Source organism: Anopheles marshallii, chromosome 2 (assembly GCF_943734725.1).
Source record: "Anopheles marshallii chromosome 2, idAnoMarsDA_429_01, whole genome shotgun sequence".
Lineage (NCBI taxonomy): Eukaryota > Metazoa > Arthropoda > Insecta > Diptera > Culicidae > Anopheles > Anopheles marshallii.
The window spans coordinates 40,754,112-40,770,404 of record NC_071326.1 but is presented as its reverse complement, the minus strand read 5'-3'; the positions used below and the strand labels follow the sequence as shown (position 1 = coordinate 40,770,404).

Sequence of the window (16,293 nt, the reverse complement as noted above, 5' to 3'; positions counted from 1 at the left end):
TATGGGAAAAGAGAATATTTTCGCCCCCAACGCGTGAGCGAACGATGCTCGAACAAATCGAGGAATATTGAGTGACTTTACAATAGGGCTCTCCGTGGATCTCAAAGTAATCTTGCCAGTTGGGAACGGATCGCGGTTTCGGGTGCTCGTAATGCATTCGCTGTGTGCGTGAAACAATTCAAAGGTCTCAACGTACGATGTAAATGGAGGAGATATGTATTGAAATGTGCTGAATTATGTTGCGCGTTTATCTATTTTTCTTTCATGGTCAAAATAAAATTTGGGAAAGATTATCCATTATTACATAGTTGTTTAATAAAATATTATTATTGCATTTATTTAAATGTGTGTGTTTTTTTTTTGTTTTACTATGAATGTTTACATTAAAACACCCTGTCGTGGAGGGGAAAAAGAGTGCTCAAGTAATCAAGAGCAGTTTAAGCGGTTTAAGGGTGCATTATGCATAGCAAACATTACCAAAAACTTACCGTGTTACATAAAGTAGCGTTTGATGATTCCTCTTTATTCTAATGTAAATAGTTGTAAAACTATTTGTAAATGTGGTTGATTCGATTGGGTTTGATCATATGCAATACAATGCAATGCAATAAAACATTGATTATTTTCCCTCTTTTGACCGTTGTGAATGTGATTATCTTTTTCGTTATCGGCACAACAACCTCAGGATAGGTCTTGCCCTGCCATTTCTGGCTTTCTTTTACTATATTTGCCAGTAGCCGAATGGTCAGTCCTGCGGTACGGAGGATTGGTACGGATGGGGTTTTGGACGGGTCCTGTCGAGTGAAGACCGGTGCCGCCGTTACCAATACACCACCGAGCCACCCCCTTTGTGATGTCACACCATGTGACCATAATGTGATTGTGTTAGGCCTTTAAAGAATTGAAATACTTATATTTAACACATTCAACGCCACATCACCAGAGCTCGATTGTATGGAGATCGCTTTGCCCAATTTTGACGTGGTGTCGAAGTCTTGAATAAAAAAAACTTGATTTCACTCTCCATTTCTATTGATTTTATGGCATTATTCAATTAAATTTATCTGTCTGTTCAATTATAGGGGATCAGATTCCGATTCATTGCATCCAAATGAAGCTCAATAGAACAAACAACGATGCGCTTCATATTCCTTCAGTACAATAATTTACTATCAGAAGTAATTAGGGCAGGCATTATTACGAAAACAACCCTTGCAAAGAATACCTACCGTGCCCCTAATCACTTCTAAACCCAACGAATTATTGCCCCAAAGGACATTCCCATCCGTATCAGACACTTAAAAGCTAGCAGCCAGATTAAGCGCCCTATCAGTCGTGTCTAAATTACCTGGGTGAACGGATCAAGCAAATCAATCCGACGATGCGCCGTGCAAAGCTGTTTGGCATTTGTGGTGTCGTGCTGGTTGTTGTCCTGGCCCTAACGCTAGGGCTCGTGTTCGGCTTGCAGAGCGATGACGACGACGGCGGCGGCAGAGACGATGTAAGATTTCCCACCACAGACAGACCTACGGGGTGTACAATCTTATCGAAGAAGAGCAATAGCATCCCTAGATAGACTGGGAGCTTCTCGACATGCGTCTTATCGCATCGATTTCCGCTGTCGGATGTGATCATGTGAGGTTCGATGGGAATACGCTGCACTGGGCGCTTAACCAGTTCCATCGGAACCGTGGCTTAAATGAAAGCTTCCACGTCACAAACGTGATTGACATTGCCGGCATTGAACTAGCACAAGGATTCACTCGTCCTTGCGTCATGATGGCGGCACGTTTTGCCATGAAGTTGGCGAATACCGGACCACCTTAACCACCAGGCATCGATGACATAAATACGTCTCCGTAAGCTTATGTGTAGGTGCAATGATAAACGCCCGACCGTGCCCGTACATAAATGGTAACGAGATGTTGTAACGAGCCGCGATATATCGCATGATCAGTTTTTCGCTGACTGCCGAACCACACACAAGTTGGAGCCGAGAGTTAACTCGGTGTTTAGGCGGTCCGAGAGTGTTCAGTTGCAAGGTGTTGTGGCAATAATGTGGCTTCGAAGTTGCATCGTTCTGGTGCTGTGCTGGGCCTTTGTTGGTCTGGTCAAGGTAACAGTAGCGTTAGTGAAACTTTGCACTGAGAAACAAAGTGCTGTCGATCGGCTACCCGACTTTCCCTGGTCATAAAATGCAGTGGATTTATGTAGATTGCTTTCTGTTTCCTTATTTCCAGGCTGAACGATCCTTTACGATCGATTATGAACGGGACACGTTCGTGATGGACGGTAAGGACTTCCGGTACGTGGCGGGATCGTTCCACTACTTCCGTGCATTACCCGAAACATGGCGCACGAAGCTCCGCACGTTGCGTGCTGGTGGTTTGAATGTGGTCGATCTTTATGTCCAGTGGTCGCTGCATAATCCCCGCGACGGGGTTTATAACTGGGAAGGCATCGCAAACGTTACCGACATTATCGAGGCGGCTATCGAGGAGGACCTGTATGTGATCCTTCGTCCGGGCCCGTACATCTGTGCTGAGATTGACAATGTAAGAACGGTGCACTGAAAAGATATGGACGGGATATTGCCAGCATCTCTAATGATAATCCCTTTTTCGCTTTAGGGTGGTCTACCGTACTGGCTGTTCAATAAATACCCCGGTATTGCCGTACGTACCAGCGATGTCAACTACATGGAGGAGGTCCGCAAGTGGTACGGTGAGCTGATGCGTCGTATGGAGCCGTACATGTACGGCAACGGTGGCCCCATCATTATGGTGCAGATCGAAAACGAGTACGGTGCGTTCGGCAAGTGTGACAAACCGTATCTTAACTTCCTGAAGCAAGAAACCGACCGGTACGTGCAAGGGAAGGCGGTCCTGTTCACGGTTGATCGTCCTTACGACGATGAGATTGGCTGTGGTCAGATCGAAGGGGTGTTTATCACGACCGATTTCGGACTCATGACGGACGAGGAGGTGGACACACACGCCGCTAAGGTGCGGTCGTACCAACCGAAGGGACCGCTGGTAAACACCGAGTTCTACACCGGTTGGCTTACGCACTGGCAGGAATCGAACCAACGCCGACCGGCACAACCGCTCGCCGCTACGCTGCGAAAGATGCTGCGCGATGGCTGGAACGTCGATTTCTACATGTACTTCGGTGGCACCAACTTTGGTTTCTGGGCCGGTGCAAACGATTGGGGGCTGGGCAAGTACATGGCGGATATTACCTCCTACGATTACGACGCACCCATGGACGAAGCCGGAGATCCCACCATGAAGTATACCATCTTCCGGGACATTATCGGGGAGGTAAGAAGTGGGTGTAGGTAACCCGTAGCTCAAAACGCTAATGTCTTCCAATTTCCCCAGTACCTTGAACTCGCCGTTATGCCGATCCCGGATCCGGCACCCAAGATGACGCTTGAGGCATTCCCACTGACCGTCGTTGATTCGATTCTGTCCGAGCGCGGACGTACAATGCTCGGTGTGGAAGCACCGAACAAGGAGGGCCGTTTGCTCACGTTCGAAGCTCTGAACCAGAACTCTGGTTTCGTGCTGTACGAAACGACCCTGCCGAAGCTAACACGTGACCCCAACATGCTCACTATCAACGGGTTGCACGACAGGGCGCAGGTGTATTTGAACCAGGTATTCATCTTTCAAGCAGATGCTGATAAGTGTGTGAATTAACTTTCTATTTTGTTATAGTTCCTTGCGGGTACGTTGGCTAGAGAGAACGCTATCGATGCGCTCCCGATTACAGCCGGTTACGGTTCGGAGTTGGCTATTCTTGTTGAGAACCAGGGACGTATCAATTTCGACATTCTTGACGACTATAAGGTAAATGTTGCACTAGTGATCGGTTTGCTTGTGAGGATTCCGATTCTCATGCTTGTTTGTCGGTTTGCTAGGGTATTTTGGGTAATGTCACCATTCAAACGTTCGCCGAACCGTACACGATGGCGCTGGAGCAGTGGAAGATCACTGGATATCCATTCGAGGATTACACCAAGGTGCAACAGTTTATCGACACCGTTTCCGAAGGTACTGGAGCGAATGGTCGTGGAATGGCGGTACATGGACCGATTGTGTTAAAGGCTGTCTTTGACATTCCGGCATCCGAAATTAAGGACACCTACATCAACATGGACGGATGGGGCAAGGTACGCTTACTATAAATACGCTAAAAAATTAATTGTTTTAAGAAAAAAAAACCTAAATAACATTTGCTTGTCACACCCAGGGATTCATCTTTATCAATGGATTTAATCTCGGACGCTACTGGCCAGTTGTTGGACCACAGGTTACGACATACTTGCCGAAGGAACTGCTCAAACCAACCGGTAACACCATCGTGGTGGTCGAACAGCAAAAGGTGCCGTCCGATCGGATGCTACACTTCTCCTCGAAAGCAATCCTCGACGAAGCCTAACAAGAAGATCCCTAAAATTGTTGGTGAATAACCTTTAAGAATGTGAGAATATAATACAATCATTCGTTTTTTTATCAGAAAAATGTGCAAAAATAGCAAATATGCAAATTGAGAACTATCCAGAGCCATCAAACGAAACGAAACCTATTGTGAGGTTCCATTATATCGACTATGCTAATCTCTAATCGGTGTTCTAGTTCTCCTATCTCCTTAACTGTCATAATGAAATCACATCGGGCATATATCTCCCCATAGGGAAGGTCAGTGAACAAAATCATCTAACGTACTCAACCACTCTGAATCAGACCTCTGCGGGTTCTCTTTGAATAAAATAAACATATAATACACCCAACTGACCTTTGCCTTCGGAACCGCCGATGCCGACAGCAGACCCACTACCAATTGAATAATTGTCTACAACTGAAGAACTCAAGAACATCCGTACTCCCCTACGCTCACCGTGTCGTCTCTGCCGTCATTCTGCTCAGGCATGGAATGACTTTTAAGCGCTCTCCATTGGTAGTCGTGTATCAAGCTTATCAACACACCAGTTCCCATGCCGGAACGCCCCATTCGGCGCAGTACTGCAACGGCATGCCGTGCTCAGTTTATCGGTGCGTGCCTGCGGGAAATGTTCTGCGGAAAACCAGCGCCTAGCATGGCGAACATCGTGCACATTGTTTCCTGTTTGGTGATCTTGCTTGCAGCGCCACGCTCGGTCGATATGGTAAGGGTTCCCAACTTTCCCAGATTGTCGCGGTCAGCGTTTCACAACTTAACGCTAGTTATATCGCAACCTTGCCGGTGGATGTTTTTGTTTGCTGTATCGCTCGCAGCGCCTGTTCAGCATCGACTACGACAACAACACCTTTGTGATGGATGGTAAACCGTTCCAGTACGTGGCCGGCTCGTTCCACTACTTCCGCGCACTGCCGGAAAGTTGGCCATCCATCTTGCGGTCGATGCGCGCCGCCGGACTTAATGCAATTACGACGTGAGTGTAAACAATGCATTGTGATCAAGAATTAATGCCATTCGCGGTGGTGATAGCAGCGTGGGCTCTCGGTACCAATTGATCAATGACAGCGATACACAGGATTAAGCGGAGAAGATACTTGCACACGGCAAGATAAGACCATTTGTTGGGTGTAGCCAGTGATAAGATGCGTGTTGTAGTATGGCGTAATTTGGTTTGTTCGCGGTCACTCACCGCTGCCGATGTTTGTACAACTTCGTTTCCCCCTTAGGTATGTCGAATGGTCTTTGCACAATCCCGAGGATGGCGTCTACAACTGGCAAGGAATGGCCGATATTGAGCATTTTATCGAGCTGGCCGATAACGCCGGACTGTACGTTATTCTGCGCCCGGGACCATACATTTGTGCCGAGCGGGATATGGGCGGATTCCCATCATGGTTGCTGCACAAATATCCAAACATACAGCTCCGCACGTACGATAACAGTACGGATCGTATTCCAAACGAACCGAAATCGACTGTCCCACTCACTCTCCAACCATTTTTTCCCTCTCTCATTTCCCAACGCAGCGTATCTGCGGGAGGTACGGACCTGGTATGCTCAGCTGCTGTCCCGTCTGCAAAGATTCCTTATCGGACAAGGTGGTCCGATCATGATGGTGCAGGTTGAGAACGAGTATGGATCGTTCTATGCGTGCGATCACAAATACCTGAACTGGTTGCGTGACGAGACGGGTATGTATGTGTGCGACCAAGAATTGAAATGTCACCCGCATTCTAATCGGGCCATCAAATTCCCCTTCACTCGAACTTCAGAGCGGTACGTGATGGGAAACGCGGTACTCTTCACCAACAACGGACCAGGGCTGGAGGGATGCGGTGCAATAGAGCATGTGCTGAGCTCGCTTGATTTCGGGCCGGGAACAGGTATAATTTGCCCTGTCGCGGGCTCTCCCTCTCTCTCTCTCTCTTTCGGTTTTTTTTTGTGAAACACTTGACTACAAGCGTAAAAATATTCTTTTGCAGAGGACGAAATTAATGGCTATTGGGACACGCTTAGAAAAACACAACCCAAAGGACCATTGGTCAGCGCGGAATACTATCCGGGATGGTTAACGCACTGGCAGGAACCACACATGGCCCGCACCGAAACCAAACTGGTCGCCGACAGCTTGGACTTTATGTTGCGCAACAAGGTCAATGTGAACATTTACATGTTTTACGGCGGTACAAACTACGGCTACACGGCGGGGGCTAACAAACAGGGTGCTGGAGAATATGCGGCGGATATCACCTCGTACGACTACGACGCACCACTGGATGAGTCCGGTGATCCAACGCCCAAATATTTCGCGCTTCGTGACATCATCCTCAAGTACTTCCCGACGCCCGATGTACCTGTTCCCGAACCGGGTTGGTGTATTTCTCGACAACAAACAGACAAACACCAATGTAACACGCACACGGTTTATTTGCAGCACTCAAAATCCAGCTACCACCCTTGGCAATGGTTCGGCTAGGAAGCCTACTTGAACCGGCACTGCTTGATCGGCTCTCCGCACGAACCGTCACCAACCATCTGCCCATGTCGTTCGAAGCGCTAAACCAAATCTCCGGCCTAGTGCTGTACGAGGCACTCATACCGGACGACATCAAGACGGACCCACGCAAACTCGTCGTGGAGGGTGTGCACGATCGGGGCTACGTGTTCGTTGGGGACCGGTACGTTGGGGTACTGTCGCGCGAAAACCAAATCAACGCGCTTCCGCTCGCCCTAGACGCGGGCCAAACGTTGCGCATTGTGATCGAAAACCAGGGACGCATCAACTTTGGCACTGCCAACGACTCCAAAGGTATCGTGGGCAATGTGTACGTTAACACGCGGGAACTGTTCAACTGGACCATGCACAGTCTGCCGCTGAATGATTTCAAACCGATCGCGCAAGCAATGCGCCACCACCGGAAGCAACGGGGTAGAGGTGAGGCGCCGAAGGTAACTCCAATGTCCGTGTACTATGCGGCATTCGACGTGGCAGGGGAGCTGGCCGATACGTACCTCGATCCAACCGGATGGGGCAAGGGGGTGATTTTTATCAACGGGTTCAACATTGGACGCTACTGGCCGACGGTCGGTCCACAGGTAACACTGTACGTTTCGAAACATTTGCTAAAACCCACCAACAATTACCTCGCGATTGTCGAATACCAGAAGGAGCGTGACTCTGTGCCACCGGTCAAATTTTCCAAAACGCCTTCGTTTAACTGAGGAGGAACGGGCAGACGATCGCTGCAGTATCGAGAAGGTACTGCAGCACACGTTATCACACAATCATTGCCTCTTATCGTGCATCGTTGATCGTTGACCTGGTTCCAATTCGGGCCAAACGTCTATTGCATCAACCATACACGAGCGTACCCTGCCAAACGGGACACAATCTTAAACCCCAACTGTGTAACTAAGTGGCCAAGTATTTAATCTGGGCGTTTAACAAAGTAGAATAAAACGAATATGCACATCCGTCTGAAAACACGTGTCTACTTCTATAAAGCGTTTTGCACACTGCCAGCCGAACAAACACGACGAAACAGGACGTGTTCGTAAGACATAACACCCGGATCAGCAGCATTAATGCTCGCATGGTGTCCCGCTCTGCAGAATGCGTCCGTTCGGTGCTCGCGGACCATTCTGGGACATTTGGCTTCTATCGATGAATCTGCTCAATATAAAACCCGTTATGCCACTCGGCAAACAAATTCACATAGCATCGCAGAACGATCGTCGTTTCCAGCCGCTCGTGCAAAGTGGCGTGGCACACAGCATGAACAAAGAGGGCCTGTTCTGATTAGCTGCATGGGGTGGGGATACGATAAGCCTGTCTTGATGTCGCCTGCAGGTTGCTGTTTAGTCCCGGTACGTATCGAATGTCGGTTAGTTGCACCGTACACCTGGAACGCAGCGGATCGGGTACGTCGAACGATCCTACGGCAACAGACCGGCAGCCGAAGTTTTGCCCGGGAACGTCTGGAACAGTTGTGAGCAATTAGACACAGTTTAACGCTTTGTAACGTTCTCGTCAAGGGTTGTTCAACCTCTTTTGTAATTGAAAAAGCGAGATTGTGAAATAGATTGGTGAGCTATAGATAACACATAAAATATACCCAAGAGTGTACAAGATCTCATTCGGTGCGCTATCTCTTGTCCATCTTCAAACGCACTGAAATAAGATCCTGTGGGATTTAATGTGGGAGGATTGAGATTGTAACAGACGAAGCAGAAACGCCAATAACAATCGCTCACTTGCCTTTGAGCCGATTCTGTCCGGAGCTTACAGAGCTGTTCGAACGTGCCCGCAGTATAGTCGTGCCTACCGCCGTGATTAACTATTGGTCCGTGTTTCATCCCCTTCGATCCAATCAATTCTAAGTGTAGCAAAAATTCAAGATGAACGTTTATCTAGTGCTATTGCCGATAGCACTCTGTCTTTGTGGTTTGCAAGCTCTTCAACCGGCTGTAAGTAGTTACGGAATGTTTATCGTTGGACGTTGGTAAGCGATTGTGACCTATCGTTGGATGTCCTCTCCACCATAGCGAAAGTTTGATATCGACCTGCAAAATGATACCTTCACGAAGGACGGCGAACCGTTCCAGTTTATCTCCGGTTCGTTTCATTACTTCCGCGCGCTGCCCCAATCGTGGCGCCACATCTTGCGATCGATGAGGGCGGCTGGATTGAACACAGTTATGACGTAAGTGTCGGGAGGGGATCATTGCACGGGGGAGTTGCGCGACTCCAATCAGTACGAGACTTATGAACAATGTTACTGCGCTCTAGCTACATCGAATGGTCACTACACGAACCGATGCCGGGTCAGTACCAATGGGAAGGCATCGCCAATCTGGAGGAATTTATCGAGACAGCGAGCAGTGAAAATCTGTTTGTCATACTGCGGCCCGGACCATACATCTGTGCAGAGCGGGATATGGGAGGATTCCCACACTGGTTGCTCACCAAATATCCTACAATCAAGTTGCGAACTTACGACGGAGGTTAGTCGAGATTACATCCAGGGTTTCTTCACATTTTCTACTGTTTTGTTGCACTGCTCTTTCTCGGCAGACTACTTGAGGGAAGTTCAAACTTGGTACAATCAGCTCATGCCACGCATTGTACCTCATCTGTACGGAAACGGTGGTCCCGTGATTATGGTGTCCATTGAAAATGAGTACGGGTCCTTCCATGCCTGCGACGGGAAGTATATGGAGTTCTTGAAAAATTTAACCGGTACGCCTGGAAGAGTTCCATTGCGGCACACAAGAAAAGTTGTTTTAATATTTTTTTAATAACTCCCCATAACAGTTCACTTCGTGCAGGATAAAGCCGTACTGTTTACTAACGATGGACCGGAGCTTTTAAAGTGTGGCTCCATCCCCGGAATTCTACCGACGCTGGATTTTGGCATCAGTAATACGATTTCTGCCTTGTTAGCAATTTCATGTTTCATCATTCACTTATCCGCACCTTTTAGCCAACAATCCGAACGCATTCTGGCAACAATTGCGCAAGTTTTTGCCCAAAGGACCGCTCGTCAATGCTGAGTATTACCCTGGCTGGTTAACACACTGGATGGAACCGACGGCGCGTGTCGATGCGGGAATGGTGGTTAACACGCTGAAGATCATGCTCAACCAGAAGGCAAACGTGAACTTTTACATGTTTTTCGGTGGTACCAATTTCGGGTTTACTGCCGGTGCAAATGATGTCGGACCCGGTAAGTACAGTGCGGATATAACGTCCTACGACTACGATGCACCATTGGATGAGGCCGGAGATCCAACCGCAAAGTATTTCGCAATCCGGAAAGTGTTGATTGAGGTAAGGCATTGTGCCGGTTGTGTAGTGATCAAATTCTCACTTCAAACTGGTTTTTGCTCCAATTTACACAACAGTACTTTGGTGATCCTGGCGTGCCAGCACCGGAGAAATTGCCCAAAATGACACTTGACACGGTATGGCTGGAACGGCGTGGATCGATGATATCGAAACACGGCCGAACAATGCTGTCGAGCCGAATTGTTGCTGCCGTTCAACCTGTTTCGTTTGAAGCACTCAATCAACATTCTGGATTTCTGCTGTACGAAACGACGCTACCGGCCGGGTTGAATCGTGATCCGTTCACACTGAAGGTGGAACATCTTCACGATCGTGCTTACGTGCATGTCGATGGCGTGAGTATTTCGCCCTTTTCGTTACATTCATACTTTAAATAACGTTCTCTTTCTTACAACAGACTTTCTACGGTATAATGTCGCGTGAAACCAACGTTGATACGATTCCATTGAGTGTGGGACTGGGTACAAAGCTTCAGCTGCTGGTAGAAAGTCAGGGCCGAATTAATTACAACATTCCGAACGACTTTAAGGGTATATTGGGATCGGTGACTGTCGATGCCAAAACCCTATACAACTGGACTATCACGTCATTCCCACTGGACAGCTATCGCTATTTGGAGAACTTTTTGTCCCAACAACCCACAGAGAAGGAAGATCTAGTTGGTGCCGGTGCACAGATTTACTACGGCACGTTTATGATCAATACCGATACAATCTACGATACCTATCTGTACCCGAGTGCGTGGGGTAAAGGATTAGTGTTCGTTAATGGTTTCAACCTGGGTCGCTATTGGCCATTGGCTGGACCTCAAATAACTCTCTATGTGCCGAGACACATTCTGAAGAAAGGCAACAACCAGCTAGTCATGATCGAGTACCAGCAGCACATTCAGCATCCTTACGTGCAGTTCATTGATAAGCCAATATTTACTTAAATCAAAACCTAACTTATACCGGCAGTACAGAGTGGACCAACTATTAAGTTGTTTCCTCGTACTTACAGCAAAAAAGATTATTTTCAAATCTTTGAGGAAAGGTCAAAGACCACACTAAACAACGATCGTTAAATTTTGAATAAATGCTATATTTAATGTATTTTTGAAGAATGGATTATTGAGATGAAAGAAAAGGAACTTGTAGATATTTTATTGTATTGCTCAAATGTATTACAGACAACGCTTCGCGTTCAAGTGCAATAAATCACATAGATAGCATAAAGAACCGCTACGACATAACAGTTTTCTTGTAAACAAGCGATAACACTACTGCACCGGCAATTAACATTAAAGGTAGGCCTATTTTACGTTTGAATGATCGTGATCCTTCACAATTTTCTGTCAGGTCAACATAGGAATGAATCTCATCCAGCTTTTCCTTAATCTTTTTGGTCTGATGTAGGCAATATCCCGATGCATAATGCCGCTCATCTAGCAGTACATTATAAGGAAAGGACGCTGTTGTCTTAAGGTGAATTAACCGCATCATGCAACTCATCACTTCCATGTGCTCCATACTGTTACGGCAAACAGTTTCCACATATTCCTGAGGTTGGAACTCGTTCCGAAGCACACTGGGAAATATGGGAATGCCGGCATCGGGTTAGTGTGTTCTTTTGTTGTTCAAGAGGAAAAAAAAAGGTTAACGCTTACCTATCGTAGAGTCGCTCCTGGTTGGACAGAGTGGATATTTCAGACAAAATTTCCTCTATGGCCTTACTGTTGCTCATGCCCATTTGTCGCAGATCCTCCTCCACCAGACCACTGAGTTGGTTGTACTTAACGCCGCATTGTCTGCAGGAAAAGATTATGATGAATTAACGATAAGGCAACGATAGAAACGCGCATCAGAAGAAATCCCCTACCGTAATACTTCAGTGAGATTTTCAGTGTCGTGATTTACGCTACTCAGCAGAATGGCAACCGGATCGTAACACTCGGTCAGCACGTCGTTATCCGTACCATTTTGCACCGGCTGACTCATTTTCTAGCGATGCCTACCGGCGTGATTTTTGTCGCTCAAATGAAAATGAGAGATCAAAACAATAGCAAGGTTTATGATATCTTCGACACAAACGAAGACACCACGACTCTATACACCTTTGGTTATGTCGAATGTCAAACCGTTGTCAAATGTGCGATTCGTGTCGGCGTAGTTTGTTTGTTGAAAAGTTTCGTATTTTGTAAAAAATAATCTGGTGTAGAGACAAAGTTGATAAATTTTCTGTTTCATGTAACGTTAGCGTATAAATAATCGTCGTAAGGTATGTTTGAGCGATTGGTTTAACTAATCAATGAGTACATTTTGGAAAAAACATCGTTTCCATTGCATTACATGGTGCGCAATTGTCCCACTGACTCGGTGGCATTGAGCATCCGGCTGATGAAAACAACATATAGAAAGTTTGCATGCGGTTGATATTGATTATACTCCATTTTCAATGTTAATTTCTGCACGTAGCTTACGTTACACACTATTCTGTTGTGTCGTACCGTAGCCATCATGATAGACGATCCGCATTTCATCGACGCCATGGTGCAGGAGCTGAAGTCTCAAGGCCTTTTCGATCAGTTCCGGAAGGAGTGTTTGGCCGACGTGGATACGAAACCTGCTTATCAAAACTTACGCCAACGCGTGGAAGGTACGGTGAATAAATTTCTAGGTCAGCAAGAATGGTCCGATAACATACGATACAAAAATCAGCTGCGAGATCAGCTGCGGAAAAACATCATCGAGTGAGTGTACACTGTTTGACGGTAGGAAAATGTACGGCCTCATCATGTGATAATTATATTTCCAGATCTGGATTTCTCGATGCCGGTGTAGAACGGATAGTGGATCAGGTGGTGAACCCTAAGATAGCCACCATATTCCAGCCGAAGGTGGAAGAAATTGTCTACAACTATCTTGGAATTGAAAAACCAAAATCATCCTTCAACGGGAATGAGCATGCATCCATATGTGCAGAATCATTGCTAGAAGACTTGGAAGCGGTGAGTCCAGATTCAGACAAAAAGTCTGAAGGTTGCCTGACTCCTTCGCCGCCACCGCCAGAACAGCTTCCACAACCACCAGAACCCATGGAAGAACCGGTTGAACATGTCGTGGAAAACATGGACATCGATGACGATGATGAGGTGCTGGATGAATCGAAAGAGCAAGACGACTTTGAATCCCCCGCATTTGAACCGCTGGAAGTGCGATCGCCCAGCAAAACAAAGGACGAAATGAACGATTCCAACTCCTCCGCCATTAGCGGACTTACGTCTCAGGAGTCGGTGAAAAGTGACGATCGTGCGGATAGTCCTGCACGCGGTACTCCTAGCAAGGAATCGACCGATGTGCCGGCATGCGACGAACAGGAGTATCCGACGACGAAAGACTCAGAGTTCAGTCAGGAAATTGGGCCAGCAAATGATTCTCAGCTGTCACAGGTGTCTAGCAACAGTCAGCTGCTAACGGCAACTGCACCATCGTCTAGTGAAGAGATGCAACCTCCGGAAGAAAACGAACGGCTGGACATTACCGAAGAGGCCCAAATGCCTACACTGTTCAGCAGTTCAATGGACAAAGTTTCCAGCTCCAACGAGGGCGAAAATGATAGGAGATCGGGGGTCGGGAAGAAGATTACGTTCGATTTCAAGAAGGATGAGTATGATTTCGTCGGCACTGGGCGTCCTTCAGCAACAATTATTTGTGGTGATGAGAGTTTTGGCGATGGTAACCGATTGCGCGATCAAGAAGGTAATCAAACAAAGGCCCCCCTATGAAATATTACATTTTACTTACGTCGTTTTCCTATTTGCAGATGATAGCACTCCAATGGAGACCCCGATGGAAACGCCGACAGATACTTCGGAGAAACCCAAAGATAATAACGAACAGCCAAACCTTACGCTGCAAGATGAGGAAACGTCCCAATCGGAACATTCGCTTAAAATTTGTGAAGACACGTTCAGTGACGATAATACGAAGGATTCACGCTCAGAAGATGGCCCGGTATCGGCACAAGATAGTCCATCGAAAGTCAAAGGACTGTCCGATGCTAGCAGCTGCAGTGTGAAGAGTGATGAGCATGCTAAAAATACTCCATCAAACCAACCCCTTATTGCAGATGAAAAACCCACAGAAACGGAACATATAGGGGATGACCAAAAACCGGAAGAGGAAGGCGAAGGAAAAAAAGACGAAGAAGATGTTGATGAACAGAATGATAAAACAATAACGTCAAACAAAGATGATGATCACTATCAGGAACATCACAAGCACCAAAACGACCGTCGATCGAGTGATCGCGATTCAGAGGATGGTAGCGATAAGCACGGTTCTGGCGGATCGGGTCCACCACCGGCGTGCGAAGAGAATCGTAGTGCTGAAGATAAATTATCCTCCTCGCAGGAATCCAATGAAAAAGTTCCTGAAAAAGAAAAATCCCCCACAAAAGATGCGACGGATTCAGCGCAATCGCCAACTGGCAAGGAGCTGGATCGAAACTGTCGTTCGGTGACACCAACGGGTAGTGGCACGCCTATCGATTCATCCTCTTCCGGCATCCAATCGGGCGACGATTCGGAGAAAAGTCCCGAAACGTTGAAATCATACAACAGATTGGAATCGATCGTACTACCAGTGCAACCGGTCGTGATCGATCAGATGCTTACGAGTGCGGATGATTCGGAAATTGAGCGGCTGTTAAGCGGTGAAACGCAAACGAACGATGCTACCTTGGAATCGCTGCAACGACAGTGGCAATCAACGGAGGGAAAGATACGGAAGCCAATGTGTGCCTCAAACTTTTACGAAGCACGACGTCTAATAAGGGTGCGCAAACAGATCCAACGTCACCAACAGAAGTGTCGCGCACAGGCACTGGCAATGGCGAAAAAGTACATCAACGAGAACAAAGCCTTCGCCGGACGGGGCATGGAAGATCAGGGCATCGAGCTAGAGTTTGTGTGCGACGGTAAACGGAAGTCACCCGGACCATTGATATCGTCACCCGTTCCGAAGGTGGAACAACCATCGGTGGATAACGCACCGAAGTCACCGGTTAGCGAACCGGAGCTGCTGTACTTTCCCGAGGAGGAAGAAACTTACCGGATCGATGAGAAGCGGTTAAACTTTTTGCGGTCCAAAACGGATGGTGTTACGTTCGGTAAGAACTTTAAGGTACAGCATTACAGTACGATGATCTATTCGCTTACCGCACCGCCGGTGTCTATGACGAGAGTTTCCAAACGACCCACAACAAGTGCGTTCGGAAGCGCTAAAATTAGACGTACCGAACCAATCAACGGTATAACGAAGAAGCTTGATCTTAGCCCAGAAGGTGACAAAAGCGGTACCACTTTGGCTATTCGGAAACAGCGCACCATAAGGAATCGATTGGTTGAAAAAAGCACTCCACCATCCGTGGGAACGGATGCTTAGGATAGGAACATTTGCCCGTAGTCAGACAAACCACCAGTGTGCAGTTGGTTGAGGTGTGTGTGTAGTTAGTAGGAGAGTGTTAAAGAAATGTATCGTTAATGTGGTAATTAATAAAAAGTGCAGTTAACTTTACATCAATGCCATTTACCTTAGTAAACTCTCGGTAATTTTTTGCTTGAGAATCTTGCTTTTTGGATAAAAGTTTTTAATTAATTGGTCTTTTAGTTTATACACTTATCTATCACGAGCTAGAGCCATCCAGAACCCAGAACATATTTCAATAGACGATATGCATAGTTTTGTTCACCAGTTTCGGAAATTTGTGAAATTCTCCTAGGACCGAAAAGCAATGCGAACGCAACAAGTGGAACCAGCTTTGTGTAGCATTTCTGTTTATTTTTCTCATTACATAACACAAAATAAGCAAAAAAAAACATATTACGAAACATTCTTAAACCTAGGACACAGACAGACTTCCAACAGATACTTACATCTCTACCACTGCTATTCATTCGTGTACCGGGCATTACTAATAGAAGCGTCCTATCTTGT

General features: G+C 46.8%; 5 protein-coding genes across 5 annotated transcripts; 4 read left to right on the top strand and 1 right to left on the bottom strand.

Moving 5' to 3' along the window:
* The first annotated feature begins 1,381 nt into the window (after positions 1–1,381).
* Positions 1,382–4,446, top strand: LOC128718850 (beta-galactosidase-like). The gene is made up of 7 exons (XM_053812465.1): positions 1,382–1,501; positions 2,241–2,555; positions 2,631–3,323; positions 3,384–3,662; positions 3,723–3,854; positions 3,926–4,177; positions 4,258–4,446. Exons 1-7 carry the CDS (start codon positions 1,382–1,384, stop codon positions 4,444–4,446), a joined length of 1,980 nt encoding a protein of 659 aa, XP_053668440.1.
* A 101-nt stretch (positions 4,447–4,547) lies between these two features.
* On the top strand, positions 4,548–7,689 carry LOC128717964 (beta-galactosidase-like). Its single transcript, XM_053811640.1, is given in 9 exon segments — positions 4,548–4,600; positions 4,970–5,042; positions 5,045–5,173; positions 5,283–5,440; positions 5,694–5,908; positions 5,994–6,158; positions 6,240–6,350; positions 6,450–6,836; positions 6,902–7,689. Coding segments are annotated over 9 exon segments (2,079 nt in total).
* Positions 7,690–8,865: 1,176 nt separating this feature from the next.
* Positions 8,866–11,249, top strand: LOC128719745 (beta-galactosidase-1-like protein). The gene is made up of 8 exons (XM_053813375.1): positions 8,866–8,934; positions 9,013–9,170; positions 9,257–9,471; positions 9,542–9,706; positions 9,782–9,886; positions 9,951–10,297; positions 10,372–10,650; positions 10,713–11,249. The coding sequence occupies exons 1-8, from the start codon at positions 8,866–8,868 to the stop codon at positions 11,247–11,249; spliced, it is 1,875 nt and encodes a 624-aa protein (XP_053669350.1).
* A 289-nt stretch (positions 11,250–11,538) lies between these two features.
* On the bottom strand, positions 11,539–12,294 carry LOC128717963 (uncharacterized). The gene is made up of 3 exons (XM_053811639.1): positions 12,176–12,294; positions 11,964–12,104; positions 11,539–11,884 (listed from the first exon to the last, which is right to left on the bottom strand). The coding sequence occupies exons 1-3, from the start codon at positions 12,292–12,294 to the stop codon at positions 11,539–11,541; spliced, it is 606 nt and encodes a 201-aa protein (XP_053667614.1).
* Positions 12,295–12,813: 519 nt separating this feature from the next.
* On the top strand, positions 12,814–15,741 carry LOC128708885 (biorientation of chromosomes in cell division protein 1-like 1). Its single transcript, XM_053803864.1, has 3 exons — positions 12,814–13,046; positions 13,112–14,055; positions 14,120–15,741. The coding sequence occupies exons 1-3, from the start codon at positions 12,814–12,816 to the stop codon at positions 15,739–15,741; spliced, it is 2,799 nt and encodes a 932-aa protein (XP_053659839.1).
* Positions 15,742–16,293: the final 552 nt, after the last annotated feature.

What these genes read in the sequence shown, in the direction of transcription:
- LOC128708885 (XM_053803864.1), top strand. Translation starts at nt 12,814, where the DNA reads ATGATAGACGATCCGCATTTCATCGACGCCATGGTGCAGGAGCTGAAG. An exon ending in CTGCGGAAAAACATCATCGA is followed by an intron (nt 13,047 to 13,111) that starts GTGAGTGTACAC and finishes TTATATTTCCAG; the next exon opens with ATCTGGATTTCTCGATGCCG. An exon ending in CCGATTGCGCGATCAAGAAG is followed by an intron (nt 14,056 to 14,119) that starts GTAATCAAACAA and finishes TCCTATTTGCAG; the next exon opens with ATGATAGCACTCCAATGGAG.
- LOC128717963 (XM_053811639.1), bottom strand. Translation starts at nt 12,294, where the DNA reads ATGAGTCAGCCGGTGCAAAATGGTACGGATAACGACGTGCTGACCGAG. An exon ending in AATCTCACTGAAGTATTACG is followed by an intron (nt 12,105 to 12,175) that starts GTAGGGGATTTC and finishes CTTTTCCTGCAG; the next exon opens with ACAATGCGGCGTTAAGTACA. An exon ending in CAGGAGCGACTCTACGATAG is followed by an intron (nt 11,885 to 11,963) that starts GTAAGCGTTAAC and finishes CATATTTCCCAG; the next exon opens with TGTGCTTCGGAACGAGTTCC.
- LOC128719745 (XM_053813375.1), top strand. Translation starts at nt 8,866, where the DNA reads ATGAACGTTTATCTAGTGCTATTGCCGATAGCACTCTGTCTTTGTGGT. An exon ending in TGCAAGCTCTTCAACCGGCT is followed by an intron (nt 8,935 to 9,012) that starts GTAAGTAGTTAC and finishes TCTCCACCATAG; the next exon opens with CGAAAGTTTGATATCGACCT. An exon ending in CTTACGTGCATGTCGATGGC is followed by an intron (nt 10,651 to 10,712) that starts GTGAGTATTTCG and finishes TTCTTACAACAG; the next exon opens with ACTTTCTACGGTATAATGTC.
- LOC128718850 (XM_053812465.1), top strand. Translation starts at nt 1,382, where the DNA reads ATGCGCCGTGCAAAGCTGTTTGGCATTTGTGGTGTCGTGCTGGTTGTT. An exon ending in ACATTCTTGACGACTATAAG is followed by an intron (nt 3,855 to 3,925) that starts GTAAATGTTGCA and finishes TCGGTTTGCTAG; the next exon opens with GGTATTTTGGGTAATGTCAC. An exon ending in ACATGGACGGATGGGGCAAG is followed by an intron (nt 4,178 to 4,257) that starts GTACGCTTACTA and finishes TGTCACACCCAG; the next exon opens with GGATTCATCTTTATCAATGG.